Below are 21,690 nucleotides of genomic sequence, written 5' to 3'. Positions count from 1 at the left end.
GTGGAATGGCTCCTTCAGCTTAGGGCTGCTTTCTCAAATAAAAAGTCTGCTTCTTGCTAGGGATTTGTCACAGGTTTAGGACAGCAGGATCTTTAAAGATGGACTTAATTAGTCCTTTTTCCATGAACAGGCTCATGACATTTCGAAGGTGGAAAAAGCAACAAGGAAAAGGCAGGCGAGTAATCAACATATTTCCTTTTTTAATGACGGCTCTGATTTTGGATTTTTTTTTTTCCCCCTCAGAGGTTCTTAGATCTACTACCTTACTGTGCTGTACGTCTGCCGTTTTCCTCACTTTTTGCATATACTACAAGAAATGTTTCTTGCAGAATGAACTCCCACACAAGACTAAAGAGCACTGCCCTTCGGACTGATCTCTATCTCTTTACAATATCCCTCAACATGTCAATGTGAAGTAGTTTAAAGTTATTATTATTTTTACTACATTTTTGCAGCTTTGCTATGCTACACCTGTTATTTCTTGATAAGCTCTTCCCTTCAGAGAAATTTATTGAGATCTTGTGCTAATGGAGTGCTTGGAAACCAATTCTCCTGCTTGACTGACCGGATGATATGACTTGGTTATTCTCCAGGTGCAAAAAACAGATAATGCTTAAATAGATTTGAAGTAAGGGCCAAGATTAAAAAGGCCTTCCTAAAGCATCATTTCGACTCTAGTCAGAGGAATTTTATTTGACGATGGCCACAGGTTTTGGCCAGCAGGAAGCTTTCTCCTGGGAAAACATGGTGTATAGCAGGAAACCTCATGTCATCCTGCTACCAGGTGTTGAATTTCTTGCTTCATCACTTTTGCTCTGTCTGAAAGATGGGCTTTTTATAAGGCTTCTTATCCCTGAGGTGCTCAAGGCAGCACCGCAGGGCGGGCCTTCTGCTGGCAGGGCTGGACTCAAAACCTGCTCTATTTAAAGGAGTTCTTCCTTTCTTCTTTTCCAACAGCTCTTCTCTTTCCTTGAGCTGCAAGGAGAGTTTCTGTGGTGTCTTCTTTGGTTATGCCCGTCAGCAAAATAAGCCCCAATGCCTCTTAGGCGTTGCTGTGCTTGCTGCTTTCCCCTCCAGGGAGGTGGTGTCCAGCATGTCAGGCACATCTCGAGCAAGAAATGGGGGGTGCTATTTTCTGCATACAGCAAAGTCGTCTGACTGAATTTATATATGTTCAATGTTAACAACAGGGCTGTTTCTGCTATAGGTTTGCAGGGCCTGAGGAGAGGGTCATTCATCTCCTGCACCTTTCACAGCACCACTGTTAAATCAAGCACATTATGTTTCACATTTATAATGTCTCATTTACTTAGTATATACTGACCCTTAGTGGTAAGCTGGAAATCAAATGGCACTGCCAAGTTTCTGAATGTCGCTTTTCACTGTGGCCCAACTGTTCAGAAAACGGCAGGGCTGTTTGCTGTGCCCCAACCCAGTCTGTCGGCACAAACAACCGGCGCTGGTGTCTGCAACAGGCGCAACGGGCGCGATGCGGTAACCACGACAGGTGTCACTGGCTCCGCCGGAGCCGGGAGGGTGTCCAAAGGCTATTCCAAAATGCAAAAGGAAAACGCTGGCATTGAGGAGCAATACTCTCCGCATAATGAGAAACAAATAAGGACTCGGTATCTGGCACTAACAAACACCTCAAGCTCACTGCGGAATGAGTATTAATTAGGTTTCCAAAATAGCATCTTTCTGAAAAGCAGCTGAGGTGTAATATTGCTGCTTATTAATCAAAGCAATGGGACAATGTGAACGCTGCAAAAAATAAATGGTTTGCAGATGGCCGTGTGCCTCTTTTTATTAAAGACAGAAGAACACAAGTTACAGCTTTAAATGCCAGAGAGCCTTTCTATGCCTTCTCCTTTTCAGATCACGATATTTGCAGTTTTCAAGGCAGTGAGGAAAGTGTGTTGGTTTCTTATTACATTTTCCCTGCAGCATAAATTCTGTTGATGTGCTTCCCTAATCATGCTAATTATACTGCCATATGTTGCTCTCATCTTTCTTTTTCTCTCCTAATGGGACATAGATTCTCGCTTTTGAATATGTCATGTGTTTATTACATTTATCAAGGGTTTTAACGTTATATGGGTCTTTTAATTGCCTTTTTTTAAAAACGTTCAGCAGATTGAATATTAAAAACAGGCATGAAGGTCAATTATAAATAATATTTAAATTGCTCGTGCCATCTTTACTTTGTAATTTGCTGGAAATACCAACTCGGTGGCCCTGCTCCTGCACCCGTTACTGACATGAAAGCACACATGCATCCCTCAGATCTGCCTATAAACCCCCCCAGTTCTGCCTAAGCCACCTTGTGACTAATAGCATAGGGCTCTTTCAGGCAGGAAAGCTAAAATAAAGATGCACTGTGCATCATATTACAATACTTGACATACCCTGATCATAAGCTAATGGAGTACCCTTAATAATAAAGGTCAACATAGATTTTCAACTGGAGAGAAAAATATAGTTCTCTCTTGAAGGGTGGAGGTATCAAAGCAATGAAGTATAACTTCAAGAGAGGAATTAAACATAGTTTGAAGTTGGGCAGTGTCTTATATATACAGTGATTACAACCTGAGAGCACATCTACAAGTGAACTGCATCCACTGCCTTATTGAATTGGACTAAGAGAGTTGCATCAGCTAAAAAAAAATCCATTTGAAACTAAATAAATAGCAAGTACTTTCCCATTATTTAAGCTTTTTTCATTGTATTATGATCCCGATCTCCAAATCTTACTCTAATGAACGTTATTCTTGCAGATTCAGGATGAAGTTGGTTAGGACTAGGCCCTATATGACAGAGAGGAAAGCTCATAACTCCAGTCCACACAAAAATGCCAACTGTAGCTACTCTGTCTAACCACGTTAGGCAGAGCTGCTGTTTCCATGGGCCTACTAAGAAGTCTACGTTTTTGTAAAGCTTCTAATGTTTGCTGTGGGATGTGGTCTCCTCCCCTTCGGTAATAAACACCAGGTAAGTAGAGTTATATCCCAGGGAAATGATCTAAATGTAGCTGATGAAGGAAGCTCTCTTTTTTTCTTATGTAGATAACTATGTATTTGCTGCCTATACATTTACTTTAAACTGGAAGTATTAAATGGCATCCCTGGTCATACTTTCACTTGTTTTCAAAGATGTAATTTCAAAGATTGTTTTAAAAACAGATTCACTTTCCCCTCAGACAAATAGATAAAATACAAACTGAAACCTTAATAGGTCACAATGGAAGAATGTTAAAATATTTAATTACACTCTTATTTTTTTCGCACAATGACTGCATAGTCAGTTAAATACTTAATTCTTTGTTGATTTGTTGGGCTTGTTTGACTACTGGCATATCTACGCAACAAAAGGAAGCCCCTTGAGCCTACAGCGTAAAATTGATCGCAGCCGAAAAGGGAAACACAAGGAATGCAGCTGTGATTATTCCATCCCATGCCTTGCTAGGGTTGGATACGAGCGGGAGTCAATGGGATTCCTTTCGTCTGATTGCAGTTTGAGTTGCATGGGGTCCCGTTTACCCTCTGCTCCACTGAGGTCCCCTGAGGAAGTTCAGCGTGTGCCATGGAGTCACTTCCACTTGTCCCGCACCACGGGACATCTCCAACGTGGCACAAAAATTGTGGTGGTCTTTTGTTTGCTTGTTTGTTTGTTTTGGTTATGATTTTCTGCATGTGAGGAGTATTTTAGCTACATCTTGACGTACAGGTTACAATGACAAGACTCATGGAATGACGCTCTTCCCGAGAGCGCTCCGAGGATGCGGCGGGCTGCGGGACGTGCGCTTACACTCGTAACCAATACTCACCAGCTTCGCAATCTTTGCCCTCAAATCAAATTTATTTAGGAATATCATCATAGGAAATACGGACAAGTACAGCAGAATAGAAACACTCAGTCATAGGTTGCCTTGTTGAAAATTAAATAAAAAATACTGGCTAAATCATAACCCATAACATGATTACATAATATATTTGTAAGATATCTCAAGATAAAAATACAAAATAAAACCTTTGAGGGCTAATCTATAGCTATGGCTCCTCAGTGTGCTGAGTGCAGGGATGCATGCCCATAATGCTGCAGGAGATAGGCACATACAAACACCATTTCTTATGGCCCCATGCAGTGTTTTGGTAGCGCAGCCTTACAAGTTTCCAAGTGAAACTTTTGTTAAGGGAGAGGCCGAACAAGAAGCGTTTCAGCCATCTGAATGCTAATTTTGCTCAAGGTTTAAGCCTTAAGTAACATATGTTGGTTATACTGGTCTTCTCTATCAAAATAAATGTCTCCTCATACAAACAATATGCTAAACTTTGGGTCAACTCCAGACAAAAACTTGTTAGGAATAAAAGAGGAAAGAATTAAAATATAATTGGTATTAAAGGAAAAACAAAGAACTCTTCTTTTGGTATTTCAGTGACACATACCACAGCGATTAAACTGAAAACAAATGAGCAATTATTGATACACGAATCACACTTGGATATTGGATTGAGCTCTGCAGGCCCCGAGTGCTCCCGGCTTCGCTGTGGGAGGCAGGACACCGAGTCCGCCGGGATGCCCCCATGACCTGCAGCATCTGCTGCTTCTATTCTGCTGCAGAAAACTTCTGCAGAGTGTATAAAACACTATGGGACAGAGGGGAAAAAAAAAAAAAGGCAAGTCCAATTATGGTAAAAGTCTGAAATTGAAAATACAGTAACACATCAAATTCAGATTTCTCCAAATTTCAATCTCGTTAAATCAAATTTACAGGTATCAGTCATATTCTGCTCTTTCCAAAGTCAGGGGGAATTGCAGACACTCCCCATAATCTAAAATAACGTGTGCTATGTTTTCAAATAAAAAGCATAAAACCAAAGTTCTCACATTTTAAACATGAAAATCTTTCACTGCCACAGCACTTGGCAATTTACAGCTTTCTATAAAAGATCTGACATGACCAACATTTTTCTCTTGTCATAATGGCAATAAGAAACCAAAAGAGAGTTTATATAATTTTATAAAGGGGAAAAAAAGTCCAACATTCCAGAAAGGGATGCAAAGGTTCATGGAGGGATTCAGGCTACTAACGATTTGCTCAAACACTAGCAGAGAATATATAAATTCTTAACCCTTAGCAAAAAATATCAGTTGCATTATAACATTTATGATACAATTTAATTTGTTAACATTTCATTCGTTAACCGCACTGTACAGAAATTTGTCCATGCTAAATACAAGCCCTGGACCAGATACACAAAACGATTTAAATGCACTTTTTACATCTTATATGCACAAACATTTCTTAAGTTAAAACTATGCACACTGAGTATGCATAGCGTATATATGGCTTACATACCGAATGACACGAATTCCACCTTTTGGCATGCCCTTGTCCCAGAGCAAAGCGCCCGTAGCGTTCCCGGTTCAACGGCAATTGCTCGGCTGTTGGACAAGAGGCCGCCGGTCAGCACGGACACCCGGGGGGTTGTCTCATCCTTCCTTTTCAGTCGAGAGCAGACGTGCCCCTGCTGAGGGTGAGTGCGAGGCCTGCGCTACCCTCAGCTGCGGCCGGATCCCCGAAGCAGCAGCTGAACAGGGCACGTCCCGAGCGAATGGGGGCCTCTGCGCAGGGGGGAGTCACCCTCCCTTGTCCCGCTCAGGGGACCATGGCTGATGGCAGAGACTTTTTGGTCCGTGAGGTATCGATCACAGAGTCCGAACAGGGGGCCTGGCAAGGCAGTGACCCCAGCTGAGGAACAGTGTGGGAATCTCTGCGGAGGCTCCAGCGCTGAGGTCGGCCGCGTGTCCGAGCGGCTAAGGAGGAGGCGGAGATGAAAGGTCAGGAGTCTTTCTGGACACAGCTCAGGCCGGAGGGCTGGCTCTGGGGCTGCCCCACGGGGAAGCTGCCTGTGTGCGCTGAGCTCTTCTCTTGCCTCTCAAAAGAAGATATCCGAGGTGGAGGGGGTCTGGAGCGTGAGTGTGATTAGGAAGGATCCTCCATAGGAAGGATTTTCCTGGATCCAAGTAGTCAGTTTTGCATTTGAACAAAACCATGGCATAAGGCCTCAGTGCCTCCTTCCAGTTCTGTCTGAGAGGCAACTCGATGTTTGCTGAAGTGAAGCAATTCACCATGCATTTATGGAGCTGTCGATGGCCAGCTTCGTGGCAAGGTAGACACCATTGCCAAGGTCTTGCTAACTACTACAGGAAACAGCACTGAGAAGGTTTGGGTCTGAACAGTGAGTGCTACTTAATTTAAAGGAGATATTTTGATACTGATTCTGTTGAACACGAGGTCTCCAGAGCAATAGGACAGAGTTGTCATCCGTGTGCGCTGATCAATATAACTCTAGAAGTTCCCTGTACAGTTTATGTATATTTCCTATTTCCAGATACTTTAAGAAAGCTAACCAGGAGAGCTCCAAAGCTGCGTGCAGCATGGCTGCATGAACAAGGGTCTCTACCACTGGTTTGATTTTGAGTAGCAGTGCCACGTAAGAGCAATCCAGTGCAGACAAATGCCATGTATTTTGCATGTCTCATGCTTAGCTGAAAATGTCTTGTTTCAGTGATGCAGTAAAACGAGGTCCAATTTTGGTGGAAAAAAAAAAGTATTCTGGATAGTTTCAGAAAGCAGAACAGAAGCAGAAATAGCAACAACTACAACTGAAGTTTTGAGAGTTGTCTAGTGCCTTGAGTTACCAGCTCAGGTTTTTATGTTTTATATTTTTTGAAGTTTTGTTCAATTACTCGCCATAGAATGATATGATCAAAGAGGAACTTGATGGATAGTGGCCTCAGTAAGAACAGGGGTAGGAACTATTAGTGCTCTTCTTTTTCTCTGAAACAGAGTTCAAACGAAAAGTCATAAACGGGATTTTTTACAGTTATTAACTCATATATTAAATACATGTGAATTGAGAATGTTCTACATTTAATTTTTAAGCATGTAATTATTTAGCCTGACAATTTGGACACGTAAAAGTATCAATTTTTCTCTGTATTAAACCGAGGCTTTTTAAGGAAGCACAGAAGGTAGGGTGCCCTCTGACCCAATTCTTAAATTTTGTAATAAATGCAAAATTGGACAGTATTATCAATATGCAAATATTTATGAAAGTAAAAAAAAAAAAGACAAAATTACCTCTCCTCCCTGAAATGTCAGAAGCCTTTAAGAAATACCAAGTCTAGTTGCGTATCAGTGCAGGTTTTTGCTCAGTGGATTTTACTATATCTTCTGATTTCTTACAGTGTTTAGGTTCATCTGGAAGATAAATAAATGTTATTGGGATCTTGAGTGAGGAAGTCAACCAAGTACCTAGAGTCTGTACAGCCTTAGTTGGACAGGAATTATTTTCCCTTTATTTTCTAAGGCTAAACTGGGGTTTCAGTCCCATCTTTCTTTCACTGCTTTCTCACCAGCATGAACATGGGACTGCACTAAATAATAATTATGGTTTATTCATAAGGCAAAACATGGAATGAAAGCAGTAGATCAAAGCATTAAATGAAAATATGATGGCATTTACATGAGTAAATATTAATAAAGTGCCTATATATATATATACACACATATATATATATATCTTCCATCTTACTGAAAGTCCACCTTCAGTAGAGAAGTGCTTTTAAATCCCCTTCACCCTAGGCACTCAAATTATGGGAAGTTTCACTTAGATAATGTCAAGTTCCAATTCAGTCACACAGGAGAAATGACACTGTGTGACACAAGTAGCTTTCAAACTGAGCCATTTAATATGAATTTCAAACTGTTCTGTGAGTGCTTTTCAATAATATCTACAGCTGAGAAGATTATAAAATGATCAGTGGCCATATGCATGGGGTGAATGTGACAAACTTATAGCATTATTTATTAACTAGAGTGTAATTGCTCAGTTTTAACCAACTGACCAGATGTTCCCACCAGTGACTACTAACACTAGATTTAAAATGTGGTAAAAGGGAAAGCACAGAAGACTGAAAAATTGAGAAGAGGAGCAGGAAAGAAGGGAAAGGTTAAAATAAAATAAGTACAAGGGGGAGTTTTGTGAAGAACTTGTAAGCAGAAGCTGTTTAATCTTCATAAAAGCTAAATATTGATTTCTAAACCATATATAACTTTCTTCCGGTCACTGTGTAAGTTTTTGTATGTCAGCTGTGCCTACTAAATGGTTGTCGCTGGTTTTTAGCTCGTCATCACGGCCCTCTTCGTCAGCGCGTCGGTTGCTGTTTTAGCACCGTTTGCCGTGGACGCCGGGCGCGTTCGCGAGCGCCCGCTCTCGCTGTCCCCACATTTACTGCGTGCGGAGGGAGCCGCTCGGGCCAGGCCGAGCAGGGGCCGACGTGGCCATCACTGGTGCCGGCGTGAATGGAACCAGCACATCCCTGAGGTGGGTTTGTGCACTGCTGTTTTATACCGATATCCTCGAGAGGCTTTCAGGGCTGACTGCCGCGGCAGAGCTCACGTGACTGGGTAGTCTTCTGCTGGCAAATGGAAAGAAGTTCTCCATAATCTGTTTCATTGCAGATTTATTATCTTCCTTGCATTTGGATATTAAGGATTAATGTGGCAATCAAAATGAGTGAAAAGTTGAAAGTGCGCCAATTAGCATTTTATAAATCGTTAAAACATTAAGTTGTTTAATTAAACATAAGCAGTTTTTAAAGTTAATGATCTAATTAATAAATCACTCAGGAGAAAAGAAAAATCATCACTTAAAAAAAAAATCACCCTATAATAGTTCCACTTAATCTTGTAACATTTGATTAAATGGAAGGGAGATTATGGAAAGGACAAAGATATTGTGGAGAAAAATGGCTTTCAGTGTCGACTGGAGCTCTCCCAGGCGCGAGCGGTTCCCCGCTCAGCCCAGCCAGCACGCAGGGCACAGCGAGTCCCATTAGTACAAAGCGAGAGCCTATGCGGTAGCACCCGGTTAAAATCCAGTTCAAAACACTCCTCTTGATTATTCAAGTAGAAAAGCAACATGTTTGTTTCATTATTTTCTATCGGGAAATAGGATTTCTGTGAAATCACATTTTATAATGAGCAATGTTTTCCGCCCAAGAAAACTGAAGCAAACCGAGATATGAAATATTAAATACATAAAAATGATTTTTGTGTTTGGAAAGTTTATCTTTTGCACTTAGGATGGGATTTTAATTTACCATAGATTTGTGAAAAATGCATTTGAAATAGGAAATAACATATTTTGGACCTTTTCTTGAAATGTCTGACTCTCTAATCTAACAAGGTTCAAGAACATCCCGAAATTGTGCTATCCTACACTAACCTTCATTGTAGTTGCTTAAATGCAGATAAATGTAGATATTTAATATGCATTTTCTTGCAAGAGTATTCATCGCTGTAGCATGCATAGAAAGTTAGTGCAATTCCATACATTTTGAGTGATATGAGATCATTTCACCAAAATGAAGCAGACAAGCGAAACATTTTAAGCATGAATTTTCAGTATTCAGTATCGCCAACTATTTCTGTACTAAGTCCCTGCTCTGCCTTTCTGTTCTGAATAGACCTAACACGATGGCAGAGTCTCTGTAGAGATATTTAAAGCTGCTGTTGAAACCCAATATTAATTCAGTCTGGTCTGTCTCAGAGAGCCAGGACCATGTGTTCTGTAGAATATCTAGTGCTCCAGCCTCTGGGTATTACCATAACAATTTTATGTGTATGTTGCAGTTAGTTATATCAGGCACAAAAAAAGCCATCACAGATTTATTTATTTATGTTATCTATGACATCATCCATGTCTCCTCTGAGGTTTATTCAAAGCATAAATGTCTGTATAAGGGTCAGGGCTAACATAAAATATTATAATAGTTTAAAAATAAATTAAGAAAAATTCTCATTGAATAGTAATCTGGCTGATTACTTTTTCTTAGCAAAGAAAGATTAAATATGGTGATGTGATCATTTTGTAAATCATTTTGAAAGATCACCAAAAAAAAGTTTTCCCATTTCAAACAGTTTGTTATAACAGATTTAGATATTGGGAAAATAGGGGAAATGCATGAATGAAATGCTATTAAATTTAAAATTTAAATCAATCTATTTGATTATAAATGATAAATTATGAATGATTATAGATAGATTATAAATGATTCAATCTACAGCAATCAAATAAAACATTCACTGAGTTTTCCATTCCTCTGTGATTTAACTATGCAGGAAATTAACACCAATGATCATAGAAGGAGATGGCTGAGAGTGAGTTCAGTGTACAGTGGTATATGCTACATAAAACAACGATTAAAAATGCTTTCAAATATGAGATGTTGTCAGAAACAAAACCTAAGCAATGTCCTTATTCTATACATTGTAACACATCACAACTGCCCACTGCATGTCTGGAAAGGTAAAAGATGCAGCATTTCCTACTCCACTCCTTATCCAGGACATAGGAGACTTTTCAGTCTGTTAAGGCTTAGACCTTAGAACACAAATTATATATAAAAAAATACACATAAAAAGCAAAAATGTCACTCATTAGAAAACTTAAAATGTTGTGAAATTAGTTTAAATAGAAATCTGTAGATACAGGACCATAAATTCATCACCTCTTATTTCCAATGAGGGAAATTTGTCACCAACAAAATTACAAGCGCACTCCAATTGGGTGGGCTCTAGAAGAAGGGGCAGTTCTCCACAGACAGGACCTTTGAGGCCGATGCTGAACTGCATAGTTATTCCTAGCTGCTACCCAGACCGTTGCTTTTGACCCATTCTCACAGGCTTCACTCTCATAAGTCCATTAATGAGTTCAGCCTTTCAAGCAGAAGTGAAGAAAGCCAGTTCCTCTTACTGCCCTCATAACAAAGCTTTTATTAACATTAAGATTGTATGAGAATAAACATTAGTCTATGGTGCCTTTTTCTTACTTTCAAAATGCCTACTTTTATCACTTGGACATCTTGATACTGTCTTACAACCACCAGATACTAAACCACTGGTCAGCTTGTGAGAAAATTCTTGCACTCAAAAAATAAAATGAAAAAAAAAAACAAGTCCTTAAAGGGCTTTATTTAGCTGTTCCATTTGTCCCACAATCTACTGTCAGGAAAATGACTTTTCTTATTAAGAGAACATCTTCCCATGCCTGCTACACTTACCTTTGATCACTTTAGGTAGATACAATTTTCTAACTCATATTACTTTTAGTAAAAATGTATGTGTTTCACCAAATAAAAGTCACATTAAGTGCCTAAACTGAGATGATTTCAATACCACAAGAATAAGCACATATTCAAGGAGAAAATGTTAATAGCTCATAGTATCATTCTTAATAACAAACTGGTATTGAATTGCATATGTGCATCTTAAAATAACTTTAAAGTCATTCTTCCAGTCAGGCTTTGCTGTTTATATAAAGGATTTCCTATTACTTATCAAAGAGATAATATCAAAAAGATGATAAGATGATACTTTTTTTTTTTTTTTTGTATCAGATGTCCTTTATTTGGTGGTTTTATAACATATGCTGAAAGAAACTTTCTTATACTGGTGGTTTATACAACACCTTATTTCGATATTTTACCACTGTTGGTGTTTGACAGAGAGGTACTGGACACTGCTGCAGCTTCTCCCTGGGCAGCTTCATTAGCCTGACTGGTGCTTTGTGAAGAACTATTACCATTGAGTGGCTCTGTGCTCTGCGTTTCTTGCTGGGCCTCGGTGAGATCCTCCTGGTTCAGAGCAGAGTTAGTGCATTTCTCTGAGTCGGGTTCAGGAAGAGGAGTGTCGAAAGAGATTACTTGTAGGACGATGGATCTGGGAGGGCACGTTGTATCATCACCTCCCTGACTAGTCTCATTTTGTGTCCTTGTTGTCTCTTCCCGTAATTGGGCATCTGTGGATTTTCTGCTTTGGTCTTTCTGCTGTTCATCATCACTTTTCACAAGTTCTTCTATAAAGAGGGAATAAAATATGTGAATTAGTAAAAATATGAATTATGAATGCTATACCCCAACTGTTTGATTTCAGAGTAGCAAGTGTTTGGTAGAGTTGCACACGGGAATATTGTGATCATCAGCTTTCTAGATGAGGATGTGTGCTGATGTGCCATATTCTGGTCTTGATTTTCACAGTTGCTACCGAATCACAGTGGTTGGCTCTGTGGTTTGAACCTTAACTTGTACAAGCTACAGGGAGAACAAATTTGAGAGGGCTGTAAGCATGCTATCTGGTACTGGTGCTATCATGGCTGGTGGCAAATACAGAATAGAAGTGAATAAAAAAGAAGGAAGCTAAAGGAGAAAAATGCTCGTGGAAGGGTCTACTCCATGCTCCACTGCAGCAGGTGAATTGGAGAAAAGCACACGTGCAAAGAGGGAGAATGAAAGGATCTCAGAGCAGCACAGAGAGGTGGGTAGGAGGTGCGAGATGATGAAGAAAACACAGTCGAAGGGACTTGTGATAGAGGGCTAGAAATCTAATAGAAATAACCTTTACCATTTTGTTGGAGGATTGTGTTGTTCATTTACAATCTCTGTTTCATAAATTCAGATTTTAGACTCTTCACACTTGTTCAGAGGTGTTTCATAACCTCTGGAGGTTCAATCAATTTAAAAAGTGAAAGCATTGCAGTTTGAACAACACCTCCATAAAAGAGCTAAAGATTATTGCATGAATCTCCAATGTCACTCTTGTGATCACTGTATTAAGGAAGGGAATGAAGCACTGGGATATTTATCATTTTGAATTGCCACCGTCCTAGGAAGAAACTGGTTCTGAGTGAATAGTTGAAACCTAGATGAAAACTGATCACATGTGTTAACTGAGGCAGAGAAGCATTTCTGTAATCCAGGCTGCAATCACCCTTATGCCTCAACCAGCATTTAACACCTCCATTACATCAGTGTTCCGAATCCAAGAAAAGGCCAGTGTGAAGGCCAAGGTGGCCTGTGAAGTGGGATGCAAAGGAAAGGAACTCTTCCAAACCTGAACCTCCCTAGTATTATGCAGAAGCATAAAATATTTAAATTATTTCTCTACTTTGTCACCTTTTGTACTTTTTGGCATGTCTAAACTTAAAAAGAAATCAAGAAACTTCAAATTTGAGCAATTTCAAAATTCTTAACCATTTTTTTTCTTTACAGTCTGTAGAGAACTTGTTTTGGACTGCAAATCTTCTCCAACTTGGACAGGTGCTTTTTCTCTACAGACTTTAGTGCTGCTCACCCAAAGAACTGGTTAGACTAAGGAAATTAATAAACAATTCGTGCAGCTTGAAAGTAACTCTGATGTTGTTTAATCCAGATATGTTAATTAAATGATTTGTCATTCATGGTATAATTTATGTACCTAAGGCTTTTGTCCTATTAAACTGATTTACATACCATACTTGCCTCCATATGGCAGAGCTACAAGCATTCCTCCTTAACTTTATCAGAAACAAGGAAATTCCAGATAAAAACATATCAGATTCTGTTCAGATGCATCAGTAAGTTAAGCAAAGCAAAGCTAAACTATAAGCATACAAACAAAATGGAAAGATGAAAAATTAAAATAGTAAATAAAGAGATCTTAAAAATGTATAAATATTTGAAGCTATTTAGACTTTTAGAGTTTTTCTGTGTTTAAAATAAGCACAAATCTTGAGATGACACTTCATCTTTACATCAGGTTTACGCAAGGCTTTCTTAAAAATGCCTTTAGTGCTTAAAGGCTACAAGGAACTATTTTTAATAGCACAATGTTTTATTTTAATGGTATGATACTGATTTAAGTTATTTCCTGTTAAAACAGTAATATTTGCTTAGCTCAAGACAGAAAGCTGTAGGGTTTCTTTGTTTTAACTTAAAAGCTGGTAAGAGACAGTATCTTTCTTAAAAAATGATGCTTTAGGACAGTACTGACCAGAATTTCCATTAGTTTTGGTGTGACTTGGTGGCTAACCACTTTATTCTCTTATTAAAAGTAATGTCTCAAAACATTTCTTCTTGTAAAAGCACTTTTTTTTTTTCAGTTCATAGTATATGTGAACTTTGTATTGTTTGTCTTTCCTCCCTTGCCAAGCTTAAACTGGCAAATGAATATTAACAATTTAATCTGAATAATTATTATGGTCTGCTCATATTATTCTCTTATTTCTATGACTTGCGATGATCTCAAGCATGGATATCTAAATCAAAGCCACATTCTAACTCAGCTCTGTGCATGTCTGATGGAGTATGGCACATGTCCACACCTGATAACCCACTAGTGAAGTGTCCTATCCATTGCACTTGAACTGACTTTTCAGAAGCCAGTAGAAAAGAGTATGTGAGAAAAATTGTATATTTTCAAAGTATGAAAAACACTGTGGAACTTCAGAATCTGTGGCATTAAAACTACTGATAGATTGCTTATGGCAACAAGTGTATCTGCTGCCTCTTAAGTTTCACAACTAGAGCAGGACAAAAACATTTGACTGTTCTCACAGATGATTTGTGAAATGGTTTGCCGTACTTCAGCCACAGGGTCACTCACTAGCAAATATGTTTTGGGCCTCCTCCCAGAGACTTATGCCATATGTATGATTTCACATTCTGGAAACGGATCCAGAACCATAGCTCCATCAAGATTCGTATTACAATGAGTACTTAATCAGTGCTGCTAGGCTTTTTTGTTTGTTTTGAGCAGTGATTACCATTCCATAGTGATAAAATTTCAAAATCACTCTTAGTTAAATCAGCTTGAAAAAAAGAAAAGCCTTTCATCTGTTTGAGAGGAGTTTGTTCGGGGCAATTAGGAGACGTGGCTGGTAGTTGCGACTGAGGCTGAGGATCCTCAGATATAAATTCCTCAATGATGGTATCATTAAAATTCCAAATCCTTGTTCCTGGTATTATGTGTCTCATCTGCTGTACATCTGATTCTATGTTCTGACTCCACTCTGCTTCATCTGCTCTGAAATCCACTGCAAAACAGGAATAAAAAGAGATGAATAATATTGGATTCTACCTGTGGAATATGCTATTTGGTCTGGAAAAACATAGATTCCTGTTTTCTGTAACAGGAGTGTATATTATACAGGGCCTCTGTATTTCACTGTTGGAATTTATGGTTGGTTGCCTTATCACTCTGATGAAACAGAAATATTCAGCAGTCTTTAAAAGAAGTTAGGACTGGAACAGTAACCTACTAGCTAAAATTTAAGCCACTAGCTCTCTGAAAAGATTCTTATTAAGTATTATTAATTGAATAAGATTAATAAGATTTAACAACCTTCTAAGCAGTCTTTCTTTCTATAAAGCTTCCCTCTTTCTTGACCAGTTGGGCTGGACAGTAGGGAGCTTATCATATGCATTCAAAGGATTATCATGTCCATTCAGATACTGGCATATTGCATGCTGCATGGTTAGCTCAGGAAAGGCATTATCGTTACCAATTTTTTTCCTCTCCAAGTTTTAAATTGCTGAAAGTGCTTGGAGCTAAGCCCATTTACATAATTTATATTGTTTGATTTTCCTTACTTTACAGAAAGCTAAGTGTTATTCAGCAGAATTTGTACAACTTACGCTGAGAAACAAGTTGCTTCTTCAAACAGATTTGCCCTGGATGACTCAGTCTTATCTGTCCCTTCAGCACTTCTATGCTGTCTCTCACCTAATGCCTTAAAGCACTGTCCTTCATGAGAAGGAGCTACAACACCTGATAAGTAAAGATAACATTAAGTGCTATCTTTCTTCCCCTGTGTTGGCATGATTATCATCTCATTCTCAATGCAAAAATAAAAATTAGGCTAAATCCTTATGAAATTACCCAGTGCCAGCCATGTATATGACTGGCGGCCTTATTATTTCATTTAAAAAAATCAAGAAAAAACAATCAGTTGTTGTTTTGTGGAGCGAGTAAGAGCCCTGAATTCCCAGAGGTCTGAAAGGCACTATCAGGTCCCACAGACCCTCTGACATCTTACTCAGCTCTTTAAGCAACACGAAAAGAAATGAGAGCTCCTTTTTTTGGAACCTGGATCTCTCCTGGAGGGGATAACAAGCTCTGAATATCCTGAAACCACTAGGATGCCATGTGGCTTGCTCACTAGCAAGGTTTATCACAGGGTCCTATGTCCTGTATCATTGCTCTGCTACCGCAGGAGCTCTGACAACTCTGCATTATAAACCACAGAGCTGACTTGTACTGGATTTGCTCAGCTACATTACTACCTGTGTACACAGCAACATTTTCAGGATGTGCTTTATTAGGTGATGTTTTTCTGTCTTTTGGTACCTTCTCTTTTACTTCTGCGTTTGTCCGTCGACTTTCTTTTCCTGACTTTTCTGTAATAAGGTGAATAAAGCAGAGAAGTAAATATGTAACTGCTATGGTCTGTACAGTACAGATCTCATAAGATATCCTTTGCCCACAGTAACAGCAGCATTTGAGCATGTACTGCCTTAGGAAGAGTGAAGAGGAAAACCACAAACATTACAGGTAAGCACAACAGCTACTGGCAGCCTGTGGTACAATGCAAAACTCCAGGACTGCAAATCCCTGTTGAATCATACCATTATTTTCATTGGGTGTATTGAAAATAAACTGAATTCATTTGCCTTTCTCTACTGACACAGTGACACTGAAGGAATCAAAACTAGCAAGCTACTGGACTAGAGGGAAAATCTGTTCATTGGCACTAAGAATGAAATTATTTGAGGAATCTCTGATTAAGAATGTTGCTTGATATTACAGACCCTACTAGTATTACTGCAAGCTTAATTTGATTTCTAGGCTTGTCTGCCATCTCTTTTTTATTAGAAAGGAGCATTCTACAAATCAGTGGCAGAAGACCAAACCAGGATCTGGTTGAGAAGGAACCTTCTCCTACCAGCCATTCTTAAGAGGTCAGCAGTAGAAAGCAAATCTGTGCAGATGATAAGCGGGCTGATTCTGCAGTCTCTAGAGGACTCTGGAGGAAGTCCAGAGAAGTTTCCAAACATTTCGTGGCTTCCTGTCATTTTCAAATCCCAGAATACACTGCAGTAACCCACAGAGTTATTTTTGTACTGACACCTTCCCCTTTCAACTCTTCAAACAAATGTCATCACAGAATATAATAGCATATAAAACAGCCATGTAAATCAGTGGCTTTTGGTGTTACGGCATAATGGTACACTGTGAATGTAGTGAAGACCTAATTGGCTATCAAAACATGTTACTAAAACATTGGATAAAAATAATCTGTGTATTTCTGGTTTCCCTTAGGGCTAACCCAGCTTTTATTTTTCCTTTGCAATTGAGTTGTAAACTGGAGGTCACGAGTGCTGGAAGCATTGGGAACATGGAACGTAAGGACATGCTGCTCTGAGCTATGGGAGAAAAAGTGTTTTAGATCACCTAGCTCATCACTTCTGCTGGTCACACCTTCCAAAGGATTTGCTTCTAGGGCCAGGCCGCATTACTTGGCCTTGGCCTGGAGTGTACCAGTCAGTGCTAGCACAAAATATCTCTTGCTACTCTTAGCTCAAATCTCTCCTCTTCCTTCTATTTCCTTAGGCCATTGTTGAAAATTCTGCTCTTAGCATTTTATTTCTCTCCAACAGATTAAAGGGGGCTATGAGTGTTGCTGTCCTGTGTCAAACTGCTGGTGAGTCTCCCTGCCCATCCTTCCAAAGGAATTCTAAACAAAACTGACTTTGTATTCGATCATCACTCTGAGACTTTTATATTTTAGCAGCTGTTACTCTCTTCTGATCAGGGAGTCTGCAGAGATAATCTTTCAGACCAGATGGAGCCGAGCCCCGTGGTGACTGTGGCTGGAAGTGTTCGGGGCTGAAAGTGCCTGAGGGGGCCTGCGGGTCCTCCGCAGAGCTCTTCAGTCGTGGCCAATCCAAAGAAAGCTGCTCCCTGCAATTCCATAGTTTGCTTTTCGTATTTTTATTATGATAATTAGGCACAGGATGATGTGAGAAACTCATGCAGCCTCACACGTTTTATTCATCCCTGTTCTGATGCAGTCAGAAACAGAGGTTTGAGCAGTGGAGCACAAAGACACTAAGGAGGAGATTTTCCATACAAGCAATGTAGCTTCTTTTCCAACTTCCATAACAGTGAATTGTTCAAATTATTCAAGAGAATAAGTATACTTAAGCCTAAGACTGAAACACCGAGTAGCAGTGTTGGTGTTGTTACCCTGAAGGTAAACAATGCTAGCAGGCTTCAGTAAAGAGCTCATTCCATTGGCAACCAGACCTGGTTTGTGTTCTGCATCCACTTTTGTTGTCTGACCTGAGCTGAGTGTCCTAAACTGCCTGTGCCCAACTTCACTCAAATACAAAATAAAAATATTGATAAGTTTCAATATCTCTTATTTCACTTATCTCTACACAGCCATTAACTCAGTATCGTCTGCCTTCCCTCCCAAGCTTAAACTGGCAAATGAAGATTTACAATTTAATCAGAACAATGCTGATGGTCTGCTCTTAACTGTCTTAACAGATGATAAGTGTGATTATTATTATATGCTCATTTACTCTGTTGAGAGTAACTGAGCTTCCAAGCCACTGGACATCCTCATTAGTAAATCTTTAACACATTTTTATAGAACAGAATAAACATGAAAGTATAAACACAAAGGCTTGAGATTTACGTTTTTATAATATAAACCATTGTCTTGCAATTTCTCCCTCTTCTGAGTACAGTTGCATCATATGAAGGGTCTTACACAATATTTAAATCTTTCCCAACAACTTGTTACAGTTGTCTCAGTAGGTCACTAACTCCCAGACCTTAAAATCAATTTAGCAATCATTTTCTCTAATGAAACAACCTCTCCAACTCATCTGAACATCTTTACTGTCAATTTGCTACAACTATCACCATTGCAAATATCAGCTGCCATCGCTGCTACGTTGAAAAAAAAGGACAGGGTGGAATGGTCTCTTTATCACTGTGTTGAATTGAACAAAGACAGATTAGCTGGTGATTAGGGGTTTGGGATATTAATTAAACATCAAGGCTTTCAAATTAGAATCCCAGATGTTTGATCATTATGGTAATTCCCTGTTACCAGCATTCCCTGAAAGGCCTTAGAAACATTCCACTAATTCTCCATCGGTGAAAGGTTGTGGACCCTTAGGCTATAGAGCACTGAGCTCCTCTGCATCAATTATACAAGACACGGCCTTTTTAGCAAAATGGAGTCATCTAATTTAGCGAGCCTTCTGTTAAGGAAGCTCTGGAGCAGCTGCCTAGGTATGTAAATGCTTTCCCTACTAGCACGGCTCTTCCCAAGATAAAGCACTTCATTCCTTGCACAAGCTGTTTGCCCTGGATCAGCAGCCTCAATAGTAACTATCTTTCCAGAGAGCACAGAGAGGTCCTGTTACATCTGCAGGAAAGCTCCCGTGTCAACAGCGCTGAGTGTGTCCTGCTCTCCTGCTCTGGTCTGTCTGGACATGCGAGCCAGAGCACCTACCCAAGCCTCCTCACTCAGCAGAGCTGCATCCCAGGCACTGCTAAACGCATTGTGGTGTCCTGGCAAGGCGAGAAGCTGGAGTCCTACTCAGAAAATCATAAGGAATGTTGTTAGTGCCCTTGCGCATTGGTGCATCTACACTGCTACCCTTTACAGACAGTTTCTCCTAAGTCTATGAACTTATCTGGCAGTCTGGGAACAACGTCTATATGCACAGACTGCAGACACAAATGCAGATTTGTTTTTCAGAAGCAGAAGTACTGTTTGCCACAACCAGGAAGCTTGCATGGAGGTCTGTACCAGCAGCCAGGCTGCTCACTACTATGGCAGACACTCATAACACACATGACCTTCAGTGCATTCAGCTCTCTTGCAATAAATTATCTAGCTATGAATAATGATAGCAATACCAACTCTTGCTTACCTGGCAGTGATTTACCCCTACATTTTTCCCCTCAGTACATGTACATACTAATGTGCAAATAAAACTCCACTTCATACACATATCTAGAGCAACGTACAAACTTTCAGCAAATGACTGAATCAGAAACTGCCATGTCAGATACAAACAGGTCATAAATGATCTACCAAAAAGTATGCCCCTAATAGGATAGAAAAAATTATCTCAGGTACAAAGTCTCAGGTTTAACTTACAGGTTTAAGTCAAACTAAGTCAAATCTGAGTGTGAGCTGAAAAGAATTAAGAGTGGAAACAGTACGCATTTCAAAGTCTCTATTCTTTATTAGATTTTTATTAATTTTGCAGAGTCTGGTTAAGGATTTTCACTCTTTACAACATGCAGTTTAGAGCAGGTATATTGTCTGTCTGGACTGATTGGACACATTTCTGCTCCCAGTGCGGCAAAAATATGTATGTGCTATATCACATTGCACCCTATAGAAAGCTACGTTCACTTAGTGCAAAGTCCTTTTCCAGCATCCCTTAGGGCCCATATGTGGAGCTAAAAAAAATGTTTCTGAGAAAAGAATGGAAAATAACTTTCTCAAAACTTATACAATCCCCTTAAGATTTTACAAAAAACAACAACAACAACAACTTGTTCTATATATGTATATACAGACAAAACCAGAACTCTGTAATCAGAAACATGTGCGCTATTCACAAGACCCCTGCAGAGACTGACTGCACTCCCTAAGCATCTCCACACTAAGTCCCTCTAGATCCCCCCAAACCAAACTGCTTCATTAGCAATAGCTACAGCTGGAAGCGACAAACTTCCAGATAACATTATCTCCGTTGTGTCCATGTTGAAGGACCTCGTACACAGCTAGATCAATAGTGGTTGAATTCTGCAGGTTGTAGCTTAGTGGTCTTTGGCACTCTGATCTTATGCTATTACTACTGATGATTCCAAATTAGCAGCCCTATTTCTTTTTGACCAATTAGTGTTAGAAGCAACTGATCTTGTGAAGCTTTTCATGCAGAAGGGGCAAAACAACTTAAACCTTCTCCTCAGATGTCCTTTCTGCCTAGCTCTCAAGTCAGTGTTGCTATACATTCACCACAGTTTTTTCTTACTTATTCGTCTCTTAATGAGAATATTAGTTCTAAGAACTAAATGAGATTTTAGCACCAGTCAGCAGAGTTTCTTCCATGTTGACTGACACCTCTTTCAAAAAAAAAGATACTGCTTTGAATTTTATGAGAGGGAAGACAGGCCTGGCACTGGCTTCCAGGGTACCAGTCCATGCGGCCAGATCATGGCCAAGTGCTGAAACACTGTCCTAAAACATGCCAGGTGCTCACTCAGGAACAAGACAGACTGTGTGGACACAGTGTTCCCAAATGACTGTTTGTTAACCTGGATCAATGTTCACACAAAAATTATTGCAAATCATCGCACAGAGATCATGGTAACCCTAGACAATTTTCAGAGACAGCTCATGAGCTAAGGAGCTTCATGCAGGTTTGGCTTCATTAACTGTCAACGGGCAACTGAACAGTCAATTTTGGTCTTCCTTGGTTCTAGTACTTGCTGTGATTACCCAAATCATTAGATCCATGGGGTGATTTAAAAAATTGCTGACAGCATGATCCCAAGAAACCTGCGATATTATGCCATACAGTGAAGAATAAATAGCATTTTAATAGCAAAAAATATATATATTTTTTACATTTTTAAGAAACATGGCAATATGTAATACTTCGAATTGTTGATTTTGGCATTTAAAGCAGATGTCAGTATTAGTTATGATTAAATTTGCAAGATTGTACACTTCTAAAACAGACGTCTGCAGATAAATTGAGCAGCCC

General features: G+C 39.5%; 1 protein-coding gene across 7 annotated transcripts in view; it reads right to left on the bottom strand.

Annotated features, from left to right (window-relative positions):
* Nucleotides 1-7,149: 7,149 nt before the first annotated feature.
* Nucleotides 7,150-21,690, bottom strand: part of PDE1A (phosphodiesterase 1A) — a 126,738-nt gene continuing 112,197 nt past the window's right edge. For 3 of the 7 annotated variants that reach the window (XM_088526995.1, XM_088526994.1, XM_088526993.1), the window contains 2 exons: nucleotides 11,556-11,924; nucleotides 7,150-7,264 (listed from right to left, as the gene is read on the bottom strand). In XM_088526995.1, the coding sequence (XP_088383121.1) occupies nucleotides 7,188-7,264; nucleotides 11,556-11,924 (446 nt within the window). In that variant the 3' untranslated portion in view covers nucleotides 7,150-7,187. The remainder of the gene's footprint in view (nucleotides 7,265-11,555; nucleotides 11,925-21,690) is intronic. The other 4 variants (XM_088526997.1, XM_088526999.1, XM_088526998.1 and 1 more) reach the window with 2 other exon arrangements.

The sequence above is a fragment of the Tinamus guttatus genome, unplaced genomic scaffold, assembly GCF_059628265.1.
Source record: "Tinamus guttatus ecotype Peru unplaced genomic scaffold, ASM5962826v1 Tinamus_guttatus_pri_ptg000260l, whole genome shotgun sequence".
NCBI classification, from domain to species: Eukaryota; Metazoa; Chordata; class Aves; order Tinamiformes; family Tinamidae; genus Tinamus; species Tinamus guttatus.
Note: the sequence above shows the minus strand (reverse complement) of the source record. Positions and strands in the feature narration are given on the sequence as shown.